The sequence below is a fragment of the Haemaphysalis longicornis genome, unplaced genomic scaffold (assembly GCF_048455015.1).
Source record: "Haemaphysalis longicornis isolate Haplotype H1 unplaced genomic scaffold, Haemaphysalis longicornis Haplotype H1 scaffold_1, whole genome shotgun sequence".
Lineage (NCBI taxonomy): Eukaryota > Metazoa > Arthropoda > Arachnida > Ixodida > Ixodidae > Haemaphysalis > Haemaphysalis longicornis.
In genome coordinates, this window is record NW_027526203.1 from 240,755,675 (window position 1) to 240,771,206 (window position 15,532).

Below are 15,532 nucleotides of genomic sequence, written 5' to 3' on the forward strand. Positions count from 1 at the left end.
TTGTCCGAACATTTCGAACTTTTAGAACAGATGCTTTAAGTAGAAGACGCTCGTCCATCTGCAGAATACAATGTGCATATAATGAATATTCTGATCGTCTTGATATATTTCAGAGCTCTTTTTCTTTGTTCTCAAACGACTTGAAAACTGTTGTAGCTTAAGTGCCTTTAGTCATTGCAAATTTATGTGCTGTATTTATTTTAGGCAAATCATGTTCTTGTTTGTTTGTTTGTTTTTCACATTTCCTGATTTTGCGTTGCTTGAATTTCTGTAGGTTTGAGTGCCAGTGCTTGTAATGCTAACTTCTTTCAAAGTTGAAACTTCCTAACATCTTGTTATAAAACCTTCGTGTTATGCGTATAACTTATCTCTGTCATGTTCAGTGAGTTTTTCCTGTTTTTCACGTGCCTTGAACATTTCGCTGTCCGAGTGTCATGGCTTGCAAGGCTAGGTCTCCTGTTTCTTTTCTTTTCTTATTTTTTTTTGCTGTTTTGCTTTCCGAGATTACTGTAACATATATATCTTTACTTTATTGTTTCTTTCATGCATACGGTTTTGTGTGTTGTGTTGTCTTGATTTTAGTTTGTTTTTGTGTACGATTTGTATATGGTGTACCAGTACCAAGACCCTAGGGTTGTTCCTGGGCACCGAAAATAAAGGTTGATTGATTGATTGATTGATTATTATTATTATTATTATTATGACCGCTGCCCGCAACTCCAATCATGCATTCTCCTGTGCGCAGAATACAGAATTGCTACAACCGCTTCTCTGAACGCCTTGACATCTTTCAAAGCTCCTTTACAATTTACCGTACTGCGCTGTTGAACACAGTATGTTAAACATCTATGATATCTCTGTCGTTCGTTTTTCTTTTTTTTTATTGCTGAAATTTGGTTTCTCTGCGGTTCTGTTTAACCAATATTGCCTATTTTTGAAACTGTTTACTTATCATGCTTGTCTTATAATTTGTCTCTATACTCTTGTCATTGTTTTTGTCGTCTTACTGTCAAACTTTGTTCTCTGCTTGTGTATTCATTACAATAAGCTGAGCCACAAAGGCATTTTCTTTTTTACCTGTACCCAGGCTCCGCCTGTGCTTTATTTCTGTAATTTTCGCTACTTCAATTTGTGTGCGTCTTGTCGCTTGTTTGTTTCTTGCAATGTGTCTCTTGTATTTTGTTTTCATGTAACTATCCGTGCGCCAGCACTCAGGCCTCTGGCTGTTCCTGGGCACGTAAATAAACATGATTGATTGATTGATTGATTATTATTATTATTATTATTATTGTACTATTAGAAGGCTAGCCTTGACTGTACAGAAACAACAAAAAAAACGAAATTTTTAGCGCCTAATGTCTCATTACGTGTTTTACATGTAATTCATTAATTCCGTAATTCAGGTAATTCAGTTGGGGAAGCCACAAGCCGCTTGTTTATAGAAGATACACTCCTTGCCTTGTTCACAAGTGGTATAGGGTAGTTGGGGTAATGTTCTAACGCGATTGGTGTACTAGCAGCCTTTCCAGCCGCCTCACCTTTAGTGCCTCCTCAAAGTCCTTTGGAAGGAAGTGCCTAAAGCGGATCCCTTGATCGGTGCTTAGCAGATGAAGGGACTTTAGAAGTTCCTACTGCAGTAGTTGAGTAACATGACGTGCTGATGTGGGTTGGGAACCAAGTTTTTTCTTGAACTCCGCTTGATCCCCTTCCCTCTGACTTCAGCATCGCCTGAGATTTCGTGAGTCAGCCCCAGAACATTTTCCCTTGAATGCTATTTAAGCAACGATACACATCACGTTGACATGATGATTTTCACACTCGTAAGCGAGCAGGCAAGCAAAAAACAAGCGGTGAAAACATCCCTTGTGAACTGCAGAGGAAAGCGTCGTCTGCTAATGTTTCGATCGGAGCGGAAAACGAAACGCAAGAATGCGAATTCAGCGCCCTCTTGTAGTAAACACGGCCTTTTTGGCACTTTTGGCGTGATAGAGCAGGCATTTTAATATAAGAGGCGTTAGGTGAACGCACGGGCTGTTGCGCCTTTTCATATATTAAAAACGCTGAAGCTTTTCCGTTGTCAGTCGGATACTCACCGTGGACTCTACAAGGAGCAGTCTGGCATTCGTTTTTTCCTCGGACTTCCAAACTATCTGCATTGAGTGCGGTGAGTCTGATGGAGGAAATCTCATGGAAGAAATCCCATCTGCTGGTGAGACGTGTGGTGGCGCTAGAATTTGACCTCTGTGATTTGTGAGTGAGTTTGATTTGTGATTTGATTTGTGAGTTGTATACAGAAGGAAATATATAACGTAAGGAAACAAAACCGCTGGAGGGGTAAAAGGAAACCACAAAGCTGGTGGGACAAGGAAATTAAACTGGCTATTGAAGAGCGACAACGGGCTTCTAGATTGCACAGAAAGGCAAAACAAATGGGATATCAGGATGAAGAGGTGCAGTTACGGTGGAGCCGGTACCGAGAAAAGAAATTTGAGGTGCAAAAACTAGTACAAGCAAAGATTAAAACTGCGAGTGAGAAATGGGTATCAGGTATACGTAAGAAGGATAAGAGCGCCCCCCAAAAATTCTGGAATCATTTAAAAGCATTGGGAACAAAGACTTAAGAGGTGCAGACTCAGATACAGGACGGGGACGGTAACGTTCTTCTGGGGGACAGCGCTTTAAAATACCTACATGGAGTCATAGCAAATACTTTCGGCCAAACACGCGAGATATCGGCTACCCGGACACATGTGGCCAATAGAAGAGCGACAGATAAAGAATTTAATATCGAATTTTTGGACTGGAAAAAGGCAGAACACAGTGTTCCCAAAAGTACGGCAACAGGACCGGATGGTATCCCAATAGAGATTATCAACCATTTGGGACCAGCGGGAAAGACGCACTTGTATAGAGCCATCGAGCGCGCTATAAAATCCGATAGGATTCCCACGCAATGGCGCGAAAGCAGAATGAGTTTGATTTATAAAGGCAAGGGAGAGAAGGACAAGGCGAGCTCTTACAGGCCGATTACAGTCACGTCAGTGCTCTATAGATTAGCTATACAAGCCATCAAAGTCGAGTTGTTGAAGTGGGTAGAAAGTAACGGTATTTTAGGGGAACTGCAAAATGGATTTAGGCCGGGTCGACGCCTAGAAGACAATATTTTCATAATAACCCAGACCATCGAAATTTCGGCAGCACAGGGCAGACCAACATGGCTACTGTTTCTGGACATAAAGGGAGCCTATGACAACGTAGATAGGGGATTGCTGTGGCATATACTGGAAGAAGAGGGGATTGGGTCAGATTTTGTGGGGCTGCTAAGGGCAATATATGAGGATAACAAGGCGCATATTACATGGGAAGGGCGTACAGGCACAGAGCCCGTATACATTAGAAGAGGTTTAAAGCAGGGGTGCCCCCTTTCGCCATTGCTGTTCACACTGTACATTAGAGGAATGGAAAGACGATTAGAGGAGAGTGGATTAGGCTTTGACTTGTCGTACCGAAGCAATGGAGAGTTGGTGGAGCAACGGATTCCGGGATTGATGTACGCGGACGATATAGTGTTGCTGGCAGATAATGCGGAAGACCTTCAAAAACTGTCCGACATTTGTGGTGATGAGGCAACGTACCTAGACCTACATTTTAGCCCACAGAAATCTGCAGTCATGGTGTTCAACGAGGAAGATCATAGAGCACCAATAAGAATTCAACAGGAGGCCATACCATTAGTAAATAAGTACAAATACTTGGGGATCTGGCTTAATGACGGAAAAAGCTACCTGAATGCCCATGAAGAACACCTCAAACTGAAAGGGAGACGAAATGCAGCAGTAATGAAACATAGAGCACTTTGGGGTTACAATAAGTACGAGGTAGTGCGAGGCATCTGGAAAGGGGTAATGGTGCCGGCGCTCACGTTCTCTAATGCCGTATTATGCCTAAAGTCCGATATCCTGTCGGGACTGGAGGTTAACCAAAAGGCAGTCGGCAGATTAGCACTGGGAGCTCACAGTAAGACTACAAATGAGGCGGTACAAGGCGATATGGGTTGGGCTTCATTTGAGGCGAGGGAAGCGCAAAGTAAGATACGTTTTGAGGAGCGGCTTAGACATTTAGATGAGAAGAACTGGGCAGCCAGAGTGCACAGGTACGTGTACCTTAAAAGTGTGGACACCCAATGGCGGAAGAGGACGCGAAAGCTGGCGACTAAATATACCTTGACCGCGGCAAATAAACAAGGGGGGGCAGTTAAAAAGCAAGTGAAGGAAACAGAGACGCTCATGTGGAAAGAGAGGATGGAAAAGAAGGGATCGCTGGGAATCTACAAAGCAAGCAAAAAAGAGATCCGGAAAGAGAACTTTTATGACAACAATAAAGGTAGTGCGTTGCTCTTTGAGGCGCGGGCTGGCTGCTTGAGAACTCGAACTTACATGAGCAAATATTCGTCCCAGGATGAGACATGTGTTGTATGTGGCAGGGATAAAGAAACAATCGACCACATAGTAATAGGATGCCAAAAGATTCAGCCGGATAGAATTGGGGGAAAAGTCCTACTTCCTGAGGCACTGGGCCACTGGGCTTCGCAATAGATGGAAACATTAACTGGTCAGCAGTGGGTATTACTAAGCAGCGGCTAGAGTATTGGTGGAAAAAAAGCAGGGAAGTCGATAAAATAACATCGCAGCCAGGGGTAGCGGCAGGGCAGAAGTAAAAAGAAATCCGAGTTGAGGGACTAAATTTCAATTCAAACTACTAAGATAGGCTAGATGGCGCACGCCATCACCCCGATTCAAAGGAGAGGCCTTTAATCATCATCATCATCATCATCATTGCAATCCACGGCAGTCAAACGGGCACGGCCATCAACCGGTGCTGCTAGCCTGGCGCCACCAGCCGGTACTTCTCCTTTCTGTCCGAGATCGTGAGGTGAGTACACGTGTTCCCTGCCGTCTTACGGCGATTTTGCCGAGAAACAACTGTATTTATCCCGCATTCACTGTGTGCGTAGATCTGGGATACAGTGAAGTAAATTGGAAAGAACTGTTGCGTCGTGTGACTTTTCTAGCGTCGTTTGCTTGAAGTGCTGTTCATAGTAAGTACTAACCCTAACCGGCGTCTTGGTATCTCGCAGTAACCATGTCGGCCGAACTGCAGTGGATGATCGTGAAAGACCGATCCTGCTTCCTCGTGAAGAAGCGGATGATTAAGACATGGTTTAGCACTGTAAGTGTCGTGCCAGCGGCGGAGACGTGAGATTGTCAGCTCCCGACTCGGCGTATCTGTCGCGGCGCTGTCACCAACGCGCTGTCTTCGCAGGACCCCCTGAATCCCAAAGGAACGCACGCCAAGCGCTACAGCGGCACAGTTCGGGACAAGGCCCTCACAATTGAGCCTCACGGCAGCGGCAAGGGCGTCACGCTTGTCTACAAAAAGCAAGCGAGTAAGTTGTGTGCGCCGTCGGCGTCGTAGGCATTGCCGGTTGGTTACACGTGGTGGGCGAATGGGTCACCTGTGATGTCTCGTCGTCTCGCCTTTCAGATCGCAAGAAGCCCGCCAAGCTGCTTGACCGTGTGCCCCTGAAGAAGGGCGCCCGCCGCACGATGTCCTCGATCAAGAAGTGGGTGAAGGGGCACAAGTACTACAGGAAGGACCTGCGAACTGTGAGTAGCGCTTGGCGTTCCGAGCCTGGCGTTGGCTACGCTTGGGCCAGGCTTGTTTGGTTATGCAAGGAGTGGCGGTTATGCGTTGTTCGTGAAATCTGTCAGCGTGTGCTACTGAAACTTGGCCACATTTCGCAAGGGAACTGTAGCCAAGTTACGGGTGGTGTTTTTGCTCTACAAGTGGTCTGGATTGTGCCGTTCGCATTCATTCGTCGTACGGGCGCAGCATGTGCTTCGTTCGGAGCACGACAAAGTTGCTGTACACATATTGTATGTGTCGCAATACGGCCGTGCACGTGTTATGCGATAGCGCCAGCAAGGCAAGGGTTGCACATTGTGAGTTGCGCATTGTTTGTTCTTCCTCTGTATGTCGTAATTCGGAATTTCCGTAAGCGGAATTTTCGTAATTCAAGGCAAGGAATTTGACCAGTTGGTTTTGCGTTGGTTCAATGGTGCTTGAAGTTGCAGGGTACGCAAAGCTATGGAGGCCACACAGAATGAAGAGGACATCCGAAATGCAGTAACCAGCTGGTTTATTATGGGAGAGGGGGGGGGGAATATCCAAGTATATGTTCATCAAAACACGAGGAGGTACGGTGTTCACAGATTGAAACGCGACACTGCGAGTGCGTGGCCTGCGGTACATGCAGTGCCGCCCGTGGAAGCTAGGTGTTGCATTGTGGTATACCGCGAGGATGAGAGCGTGTTGACCGAAGGCTTACTGCTTCCGGTTCCCCAGGTCGCTCGCCACCGAAGCAGTCATTGTATCAAAACCGCGCTGAAATTATCACCGCATAGTGGTTTTCTGGCGAAGTTTGAATCATCTTATCTGTTTTGCGTTGCTGGGTCTCGTGGGAAACGAAAAGAACAACGCGTTGAGCACGTTGACCCAATTGCGGTCGCACGGGACAGGGTGTCTCCACCCTGTACGGCGGTGCTGGCTTTGAGGTACCCTACGGCGACGTTCGCGCGTTTGTTTACGTTACTGAACCTAGATGGTGCCACCATACCGTGGCAAGCCGTTTCTGCCTGGCTTGTTTTTGTTCTGGGAGAAAATAATCTTTTTGTGAAACATAGTGGTCGCTCGACAAATATAGTCACGTAAGACACCGTTGCTTGCGTCAATCGTCCAGTGTCGTCTGCGGGAACCCCAAAGCCCCATAGTGCTGTGCAGCTAAACCAAGCATAGTGCGTGCAGTACCAACAGCAGCACGCATCAGTACTTCTATGTTTACATGTGCTTTTGTAACTTCCACTGTTTGTCCCACCATTCTTATTGCTTTAAAACGAATGTGCCCTAAATTTAAGCACAAAAGCTCATTCTGCAAGTCTATAAGCTCTGCCTAATTCGCGTTTGCTTTCGCCGGCCTCTGCCAATCGCAGAACAGGCTGGTATGGCATCATAGGTTCTGCTGCGGGAAATGAGCGAGTGGGTCTCATGGTCATTCCCTTTTTTCCTAATTATATAGCGTATTTGAGCGAAGTTTATAGTTAAAACTCATGTCAGTATGATTCTAACGAGGCCTTCTTTTGAATGAACCAAACTTGTGTTTTGTCTTAATGGCTCCTTTAAAGGGGCCATGAAGCCGAAATATGTTTGGTTCATTTTGACTGCTTTGCCCTGATGAGTGATATCAATTTATTTTAAACATCAAACTAATAATTGTTAAAGAGGTGAAGCAGGGGTGACTTTCCAACAATTTCTTTATGACATCACAGAATCTTGTTAGTGCGATCAGCGGCCGCCGACCTTAAGCCATCGCCAAGAAACGTGACTGGGCGGTTGTAGGGCCTCTAGTTCCATTTGATCGTATCACTTGAATCCCACCATACAGTTAACATGCTGTTTTCAGTGCTGACCTACGTTATGGCACTAGTATGAGATTTGAAAGTTTTTAAATATTTCTTGCGTTTCTTTGGTTCTAGAAACATCTTTGTAGGCTGTAATGTAGCTGAGTTACCTGCAGACTAGTCCTTTCATATTCATCGAGGTGGTATTTTGTCTCCATGGCCCCTTTAAATTTAGCATGCGCTTCCCCAAATATCTGTGACAGTTTGGGTAGTCCATCTTGTGGAGTCTGACATCTTCCTTAACTGCTGCAGGCAGTACAACAGGAGCAAAAGAACACACTTCCGTTTTCTTTTGCTCCTGTTTGGCGACTACCACAGTGATATACCATTACTGCTATACCATTCAGCACGGAGGGCTCCAATTGGCAGTTGCTTTCTTCAGCAGACTGCCCAATTGGCCCCAATGTTTGCGACGGGTACCTTTACAATTTGTTTTGTAAGTCCCAATACTCGCACGGTGATAGCCAGCCCATAGAAGAGCGGTGCTGCGTGTTTGAGAGCTATTTGTGTTTCTGGTAGTTCATTGAAGTAATCTTGCCATGCGTAGTCATTTTTCCAAGCCAGATGCCGTTTCATTGAGACCATTTAAGAGGGATGACTTGGCGGTGCGATATTGAGCCATTTTGCAATAGAAATGCTAAAAGTTGCACAATGTCTTATGTGCTAACAAGGTTCATACTGTACTCATCCTTTTTTTTTTTTTTACAAAACTTGTGCAACTAGTTATGGTTAATACAAGTTTGGCTGCAGGCAATTTTCTTGTGTGCACTGCATATACACAGTTGCACTGATGGTATGCCCGATTTGCACTTTGGTGGTATTGTGTGGTGGCATATTTTGCTTTGCCGGTCTTGAGTGGGTGAAAAGGGATGCTCTACCAGAGAAGTGTTTGCAAGGGGAAACGTGTGCCCCCGTCAAAGTGCCAATGCTTTTCTTGTGATGCAGCGCCCATACTCACTGGGTATCTACAGAAGTGTCGGTGATCTGTCAAATTCGTCCCTGTCTGTTGTTGTCCGAGTAGTTCACCCAACCTTGTCTAACCTTAGCTGAAAATTTCTGCAAGAGACCCAAGAATGCCAGCCATGAGGGTGGTGTTTCTGGTGGTTATGCGAGCAAGTTTGGTGTGCTGTGAAACGAAACATTGCCAGCCCCACCATGATGTATTTTCAACCGTGAGACTAATTAATCGATGCCTGCAAGGTTTAAGCGTACTTGTGCTGGTGTGGGGACACTCAAGAAGCGGCATCCTTTCCTCATCCCTGTGCCTCCCAATTTCAACATGCCCACTTGTACGTGGACACTTCTAGTAGCTGCTAAGTGGTACTAATGAGGCTGTCCTAGATGCTGCCTTCGATATGTATGGCTTAGCTGCACTGATGTGCTGAAGAATATGGTTTGATTTGGGCTTTGAATTAACAATGCTTTGGTCCTGTGACGGCATCATTAGTCTCCATGTTGTGTGAACGGACAGCTTGAAATACTAGCTGCCCAAAGTGCAAACACTGGCAATCAGGGGGAAGGGCAAGTCAATTTACTGCAGTGTGACCTGTACGTACTGTCGCTTACGCCAATCGGCCAGTGCGTGCAAGACAAATCAAAAGCGGTGGACTGCTGTGCAGCTAAAACAAGCATAGTGCGCGCAGTACCAACAACAGTACACATCAGTACTTCTATGTTTACGTGTGCTTCCGTAACTTCCACTGTTCAGCCCACCATTCTTACTGCTACAAAAAGAATGTGCCCTAAATTTAAGTGCAAATAGCTCGTTCTAGAAGCTTATCAGCTCTGCCAAATTTGCGGCTGCTTTCGCCGGCCTCCGCCAATCGCAGAGCTGGCTGGTATGACATCACAGGTTCGGGTGCAGGAAATGAGCTAGTGGGTCGCATGGCTGTTCCTTTTTTTTTTTTTTTTTTTTCATAATTGTACAGCTTATTTGAGCAAAGAGTGTTAAAAGTGGTATCAGTATGATTCTAACGAGGCGATCTTTCGAATGAACCAAACTTGTATTTTGTCTTCATGGCTGCTTTAACCAACAAGAGATGATAAAAAACACCCTTGCTTACAAAAATTAATGCATAGAACTGATTTGTAAGGGAGCATTTTTCTACAAAGAAATTCCAGAAATAAAAAAAATGGTTGCGACTGAGCTCAGCTAACCATGGATGCAATGTTAAAGCTTGGCTTATCTTGGTCGAGTCTTGGTTTAGCTGTAATTATTCTGCTTTGTCCAAAGCCTGCCGTTGTCTACGGTTATGGTCCCGCTTCTGGCATTTTCCCGAGCCGAACGGCTCACCAGCGATATATGTGGGGTGGTCAGATGCAGCTTGCCGACGGCGGCTCAAAGCCTCTTGCTCCTGTGCAATGCTCAGAGAAGAGATGACGGTCCTGGCATTTCTTTCATTCACGCGGCGAGTCACATGGTCAGGCGCGAGCCAGCTGTGAAGAGTGCTAAGCAGGCAGGAGCGAATGTGGCCCGCAGAGTCGCGATGCGTTGCCAAGGATACGGCGCAGCTGCCGAAACTCAAAATCAAGGTCGAATTTACTGCGACATCAAACCACTCGAGATTTAGTAAAGCTTGGCTTGGAAAAAGTAGAATTGATGAGCTTACTTAAGGCCCGTTCACACTTGCGACAAGAGCAACGTCGCGCAGCGACGCGACTGGAGCGACCGCCACTCTCGGTGTTCACACTTGCCAGCGACACGGGCGACGACGACGACCGTATTTTTGCTTTTCTTGTTATTGTATTTTTATATTGTAGGTGCCCTTTATCGAACAGAATTGGGTGCTCTTTGATCATATCAATCATCATTTCAGTCGAGAACGACATCTCGCCTTCGGGCAGAACTGCAACGCGCGGTGGCATAGCGCGATGTTCCCACAGAACAGGGAGGATGTTCCGATGTATGCGATGTCGATTTGCCCGCCGTTTTTTTTTTTTTTTCGTCCTCCTCACGCCGTTCGCGGAGGAGGGAGAAGGGTGCTTTGGCAGGATATGACGTCAGGAAATGTAGCCTTCTTCTTCCGTCGCAGCAGCGACGGCGGCGACAAAATTTGGTCGAGACCGATCGCTCTCGTCGCCGCGACAAGCGCGATGCCGAGCGACTGGAGCGACAGAAATCACGTCGCTCTTGTCGCTTTTGTCGCTCCTGTCGCAAGTGTGAACGGGCCTTTACCCAGGATGTCAGCGTTATAAGCAGTGGCGCTGCCTGCTAGGCCACAGATGCCAAACAGTCAGCTCATCTTAGCAGTTGGATAAGAAAATTGTGAGCTGTTTGGCATCTGTGGCCTAGCAGGCAGTAGTACCACTAGACGGCGGCGGGTGTAACAGGAAGTGCTCGGCCTGCACTGACCTGGGAAATGGAATGTTGCAGCCAAGGTCTAGCTTTGGCATCACAGCCTGTAATTTTTTGCGTGCGGCGGTTGGTGGGATATTGAACGGAGGTGTGCGGCAAGTTTACCAAAACGTGGTCTTTCGCATGCATGGTGTCTGGACTCTCGTGAAGTTCAGAAGCTTGTCCGTCGGGGCTAGCTGCAAGTGTAAAACCTCCTTGATACACTGCAGAACAGAATACGCGTTTACAATGTGTCGCAGCTGCTGGTGAATGTTGGCCTTACCTGACAGCGTTCTTCTGTTTCTGTGCAGCTGTGCATGCGTCGTGCCAGCGCCATCCTGCGGAGCCAGAAGGCCGTAGTGCCGAAGAAGAAGAGTGCCCGTCCCGCAAAGAAGGCCGACTGAGTGAACGCACGAGACCAATAAAAGATGCTTTGAAGCAGATTTATTGCATCGAAAGTGGTTTTCTTGCTTGTTCCGTAGTGGGCCACCATGAGAACACAGGTCCCGAAGAAGAGAAGATACACGAGGACATGCATACTGCCAACAACATTAGAAGAGATGCAAAAGGAAAAAAAAAAAAAATACTTCCGGTAGTGTAGTGTTGGAGAACAGGGCGTGGCGTGTGCACCTGTATTTGCATGGCAATGCTCACGTCGCCCGCAATACTGTCTGGCAACAAGACAGTGACTGCAGCATCGTTGTATAATAAATAGCGTAAGTATACAGTGCAATGCTCCTGCTGCAGCACAACTACTGCTCTGATTGTGGTGCAGCGCCGTGCACGGGGTATTGCAGACTGCCGTCGACCACTGCACGAGTTGCAAGAAGAGCCTGTACATAGATGTGCACTATTGCATGCGCCTAGCCGTTGACGGCACGCGTGTCCGAGCGGAAGGGTTGCACACGCCACGCACGGAAGTCTGGTGGTGGTAGTAGTAGTAACTGTCTTTGCTGGTGCACCTGCAAAGTGCCAAAAGACCTACACAGCCTGCTGCTAGGGAATTAGATGCTGTCCACTCGTACGCACGTAACGCCTAGGTCTAGGATTGCCTGAACAATGCTGCCACAACCCCATGTGCATAAAAGTGGAGGGGGTGGGAAAGACTGCAGGTATAGTAGCTTTTTTTTTTTTTTTCCTTTTTATGCAACAACAAGGTGTGGAGGTGGGTGGTGGCATGACCCCCACTGCCACACGCACAACGTTGCTCTCTTTTACACACACACGCACACACACAGACCAACTTGTGCTAAAGAATGCGGCTCCCAGGTAGTGTTGGCAGCCACGGGGGTGGTAGTAGGGAAGAAACTCCCTGGGCCCGCTCAAGAGGAATGTCTCGCTTGGTGCAAAGCGGCTGGCTCAATTGCTCAGATCTCGCAGGTCGCTGAGAAAGCCCTCGGGCGTAAGAATGTGGTCCGAGCCTGTTGGGACGAAGAAAGCACACGGCAGTGGCACGTTGAGGGCCAGCACTCAGCGAGGTTTCCGCAGGCCAAATAAAGACGTTGTTTCTCTCTCTCTCTCAGCGTTCTGACCAGTAACGCCAAAAATATGGAACTGTGATCATCAGTGTCCCCCAAAACTGCACTTTTCAGAGTTGCTGCGAATGGAACAGCAACACTACATACATAGGGCTAAGCAGTTAACTCATGCCTTTCGTGAAAAACTGCAATACGAAAAGCACAAAATCTTGGACAAGTGAGGTACGGCACAGGCATGGTGAAGACTGCCGTTAGCCATTTGCAGGGGTGAGACAGCTGAATCAGATTTGGGAGCAGTTTTTGGAGCAGCGAAATCTCGATTTTGGAGCAGAAGAACCTTGATTTGGAGCAGAATGATGACATTTATTATGTCACCTTAGGAGCCGCCTAAAAATCAAATTTTTGGCAACTCGGGCGAAGGGGGGGGAGAGGAGTGCACTTTTTAATGGGTTTTGAACGTACATAACACTGAAACAGCCTTTCAATAAAGTTTTTTCTACTAAGGAGCGAACTGCACTAAGCCATTTATAAATTCTTAGGCTCTATGCATAGATAGCATGGAGTGCAGTTGAAAACATCGAATCGAAAAACTAAGCAATCGTAAGGCATTTTCATTGTCATGTGAATCCTGAAATTATTATATTTGTAATCCCAGACTGCTTTACACACAATTGTAGAGGCATGGCAAAAGTTGCGCAAAGCGAGATGACAATCTTCGCACCCCACCAGCCCATTTCAATCCCCAAGGTGCGTATTCACTTCGGTCGCAATTTGAATAACGCTGGTATAGTTTAGCCACCTCCCTCTTGGCATTAAATTTCACTTCAGATAGATAAACCATTATTATCAGCCACTATCGGCAGTGGCCATTATCGGCCACTGCTAGAACATTTTGCGGCGATGTAGCCTGCGCCGCCACTTCTGCAGTGTCGATCGCCCCATTTCCGCCACTCGCAAGCTCGCTGTCAAAGGCAGCAATAACTCAGCGTTTTATTATAACACCGTAATGAGTCCGAAATTTCACTTCAAGCACGCACCGCGCCTCTCACTCGAGGCCGAAACACGGCGAATTCGAGAGCCCCATGTTGCTTTTGATGAACGCAACCCCGTTCTTCGAGTGACGCAACTTCCCTCAACAGATCAAACGACTAAATGAAAACCCAGCCACCCACATAACCAAAACCACAGTAGAAATCGGCGAAGAGCACTCTGCCTGAACCACGAGCAACGGCTTCGCACGACGGCCATGTTTTCCAATATTCATCACACCAAGATGGCGGCGCCCAGTAATGCTCCGGAGATACGGCGCTCCGAAAATTGCCGTCTTTTCATAAATTTTCACCAGTAGTTTGTCGCCTGAGTACACATACGTATTTTTTTCTACAGGACCTTGCAGTTGTTTTTCATGGGAAAGCTTAAAAAAACCCGAGATGGTGACCTTCGAAAAAACTATCTTGGGGACAATTTTATGCGGGTTTTTTATTGAATGACCAATCAATTAAACCTTTACAAACAGGATCATCGTGGGGGTGCTGGAAAATTATGCCGTCAGTAAGCGTTTTCCCCCACTGAAACTGGCGGGAGCGTTAAAATCCTTGGCTCTCAGACTGTTTTGGAGCAGTTTGGCGCAATTTTTGCAATTTTCAAGCTTTTGGAGCAGCCTGGCGCAGGAAAGCAGATTTGTATCAAAAGTGCGCAATATGCGCAGCTGTCTCACCCCTGCATTTGCATATGGCTTTTCAAAACAGTGTGCACACTGCATGGGTTTGCTGACCGCATAAATCCACAACTTTCAATACGGATGACTCCAGTAAAAAAAAGTTGTCCTGCCACTCCAACGCTCACCATGAAAATTTTGCACTCTTCAAAATTTTTTGAACCAGGAAAAACAGGCTCCACTAGAGCTTGGCCTCAGCCCGCACAACAAACACCTCTCTAGGGAAGAAGCATAACTGATGCAGCCAACATCAAAGTATGGCCGACTGCAGCCTTTCTTTCAGTTACTTGTGCTGCATCACGTTTGTCGACATAATGCACCACAATCCTCAAGATCTAAAAATTGATTGATTGTAAGGTTTAACGCGCTTTCGCAGTGCAGGCAATGAGGCGCGCCGTAGTGGAGGGCTCCAGATTAATTTTGACCACCTGGGGATCTTCAACGTGGACTGAAATCTCGTACACACGGGCGTTGTTGCTTTTCGGCTCCATCAGAAAAGCGGCCGGGGATCAAACCTGGGTCCTCGTGCTCAGCAGCACAACGTGTGAGGGGTTAGAAACCCACACAAGTCAAACGTTCTATTGCAGATTTTGGCAGTTGGAGCTCAACTACTTGAACAGCTAGAAGACGCTGAACTTTTTAGCTGAAGGAAAAATTGCAGTGCTTTTCAGCATTTATCATGACCACCTTGCTCCACAAAAAACTGCTTTGTATAAAAGATACAACTATCAAAGTTATTTCTTTAATTACTACCCACTCCGGTGGCTCAGTGACTGCGGCGTCGTGCTGCTGAGCCTAAGGACACAGGTTCAATACCGGCCGCAGTGACTACTTTTGCTTTTCTGATGGAGGCAAAAAGCGAAAACACCTGCGTGTCGAGATTTCGGAGCATGTGAAGGATCCCCAAGATGGTCAAAATTATTCTGGAGCCCCCCCACTGTGGCGCACCTCATAGCCCAAGTGTTGCTTCGGCGCATTAAACCACACAATATTCATTCCTTAATTACTTATCGTATATCACTGTGGTTTTATTGACTTGCAGACCATGTCAGTTCAGTTCACACTGGGAAGGCCCAACTTTTATGCTATTTCCATCTAGAACAAGAGCATTGCTGCTTGCAGCGAGTTGTTGCAGCTGCATTTTCTTCATCTTAATCTAACATTGTTTTGTTACAGTACTAGTACTGTATTGATGCTTATTGCTTGTATTCACTGTAGAGGCGTGCATGCAGGCAACCGTGTGAGTGCGCCGTCACTCATTACGTCGGACTTCGCGGGATGGCGGTACTTGTATGTGCTAAGCACATGACTGTGTTGCACGTTAACTAACTCTACCTCAATGAACGCAAAGTATTGCCTCGAATCCAATGTCAGTGTGATTAAATAACGTCCATGTTGACACCACCGTTGAGAATCGGGTTGAAACGGAGCAGACGACGCACGCCATTTTTTTTTCTTCTGCGTGCGGGCGCAGTGACCCAAGCCG

The 15,532-nt window shown here is 46.7% G+C and overlaps 2 protein-coding genes across 5 annotated transcripts in view; one reads left to right on the forward strand and one right to left on the reverse strand.

Moving 5' to 3' along the window:
• Nucleotides 1–1,997: 1,997 nt before the first annotated feature.
• LOC144143190 (large ribosomal subunit protein eL28-like) lies at nucleotides 1,998–11,294 on the forward strand. 2 transcript variants are annotated; one of them, XM_077674987.1, is made up of 6 exons: nucleotides 1,998–2,164; nucleotides 4,852–4,932; nucleotides 5,138–5,229; nucleotides 5,323–5,446; nucleotides 5,545–5,666; nucleotides 11,163–11,294. In XM_077674987.1, the coding sequence occupies exons 3-6, from the start codon at nucleotides 5,143–5,145 to the stop codon at nucleotides 11,253–11,255; spliced, it is 426 nt and encodes a 141-aa protein (XP_077531113.1). In that variant the 5' UTR covers nucleotides 1,998–2,164; nucleotides 4,852–4,932; nucleotides 5,138–5,142; the 3' UTR covers nucleotides 11,256–11,294. The 2 variants fall into 2 exon arrangements, with proteins under 2 accessions (XP_077531113.1, XP_077531117.1); XM_077674991.1 differs by lacking the exons at nucleotides 1,998–2,164; nucleotides 4,852–4,932 and adding an exon at nucleotides 4,942–5,006.
• Nucleotides 11,276–15,532, reverse strand: part of LOC144143171 (protein ROP-like) — a 30,980-nt gene continuing 26,723 nt past the window's right edge. For all 3 annotated transcript variants that reach the window (XM_077674979.1, XM_077674974.1, XM_077674983.1), the window contains one exon: nucleotides 11,276–12,272. In XM_077674979.1, coding sequence (XP_077531105.1) covers nucleotides 12,211–12,272 — 62 coding nt within the window. In that variant the 3' untranslated portion in view covers nucleotides 11,276–12,210. The remainder of the gene's footprint in view (nucleotides 12,273–15,532) is intronic.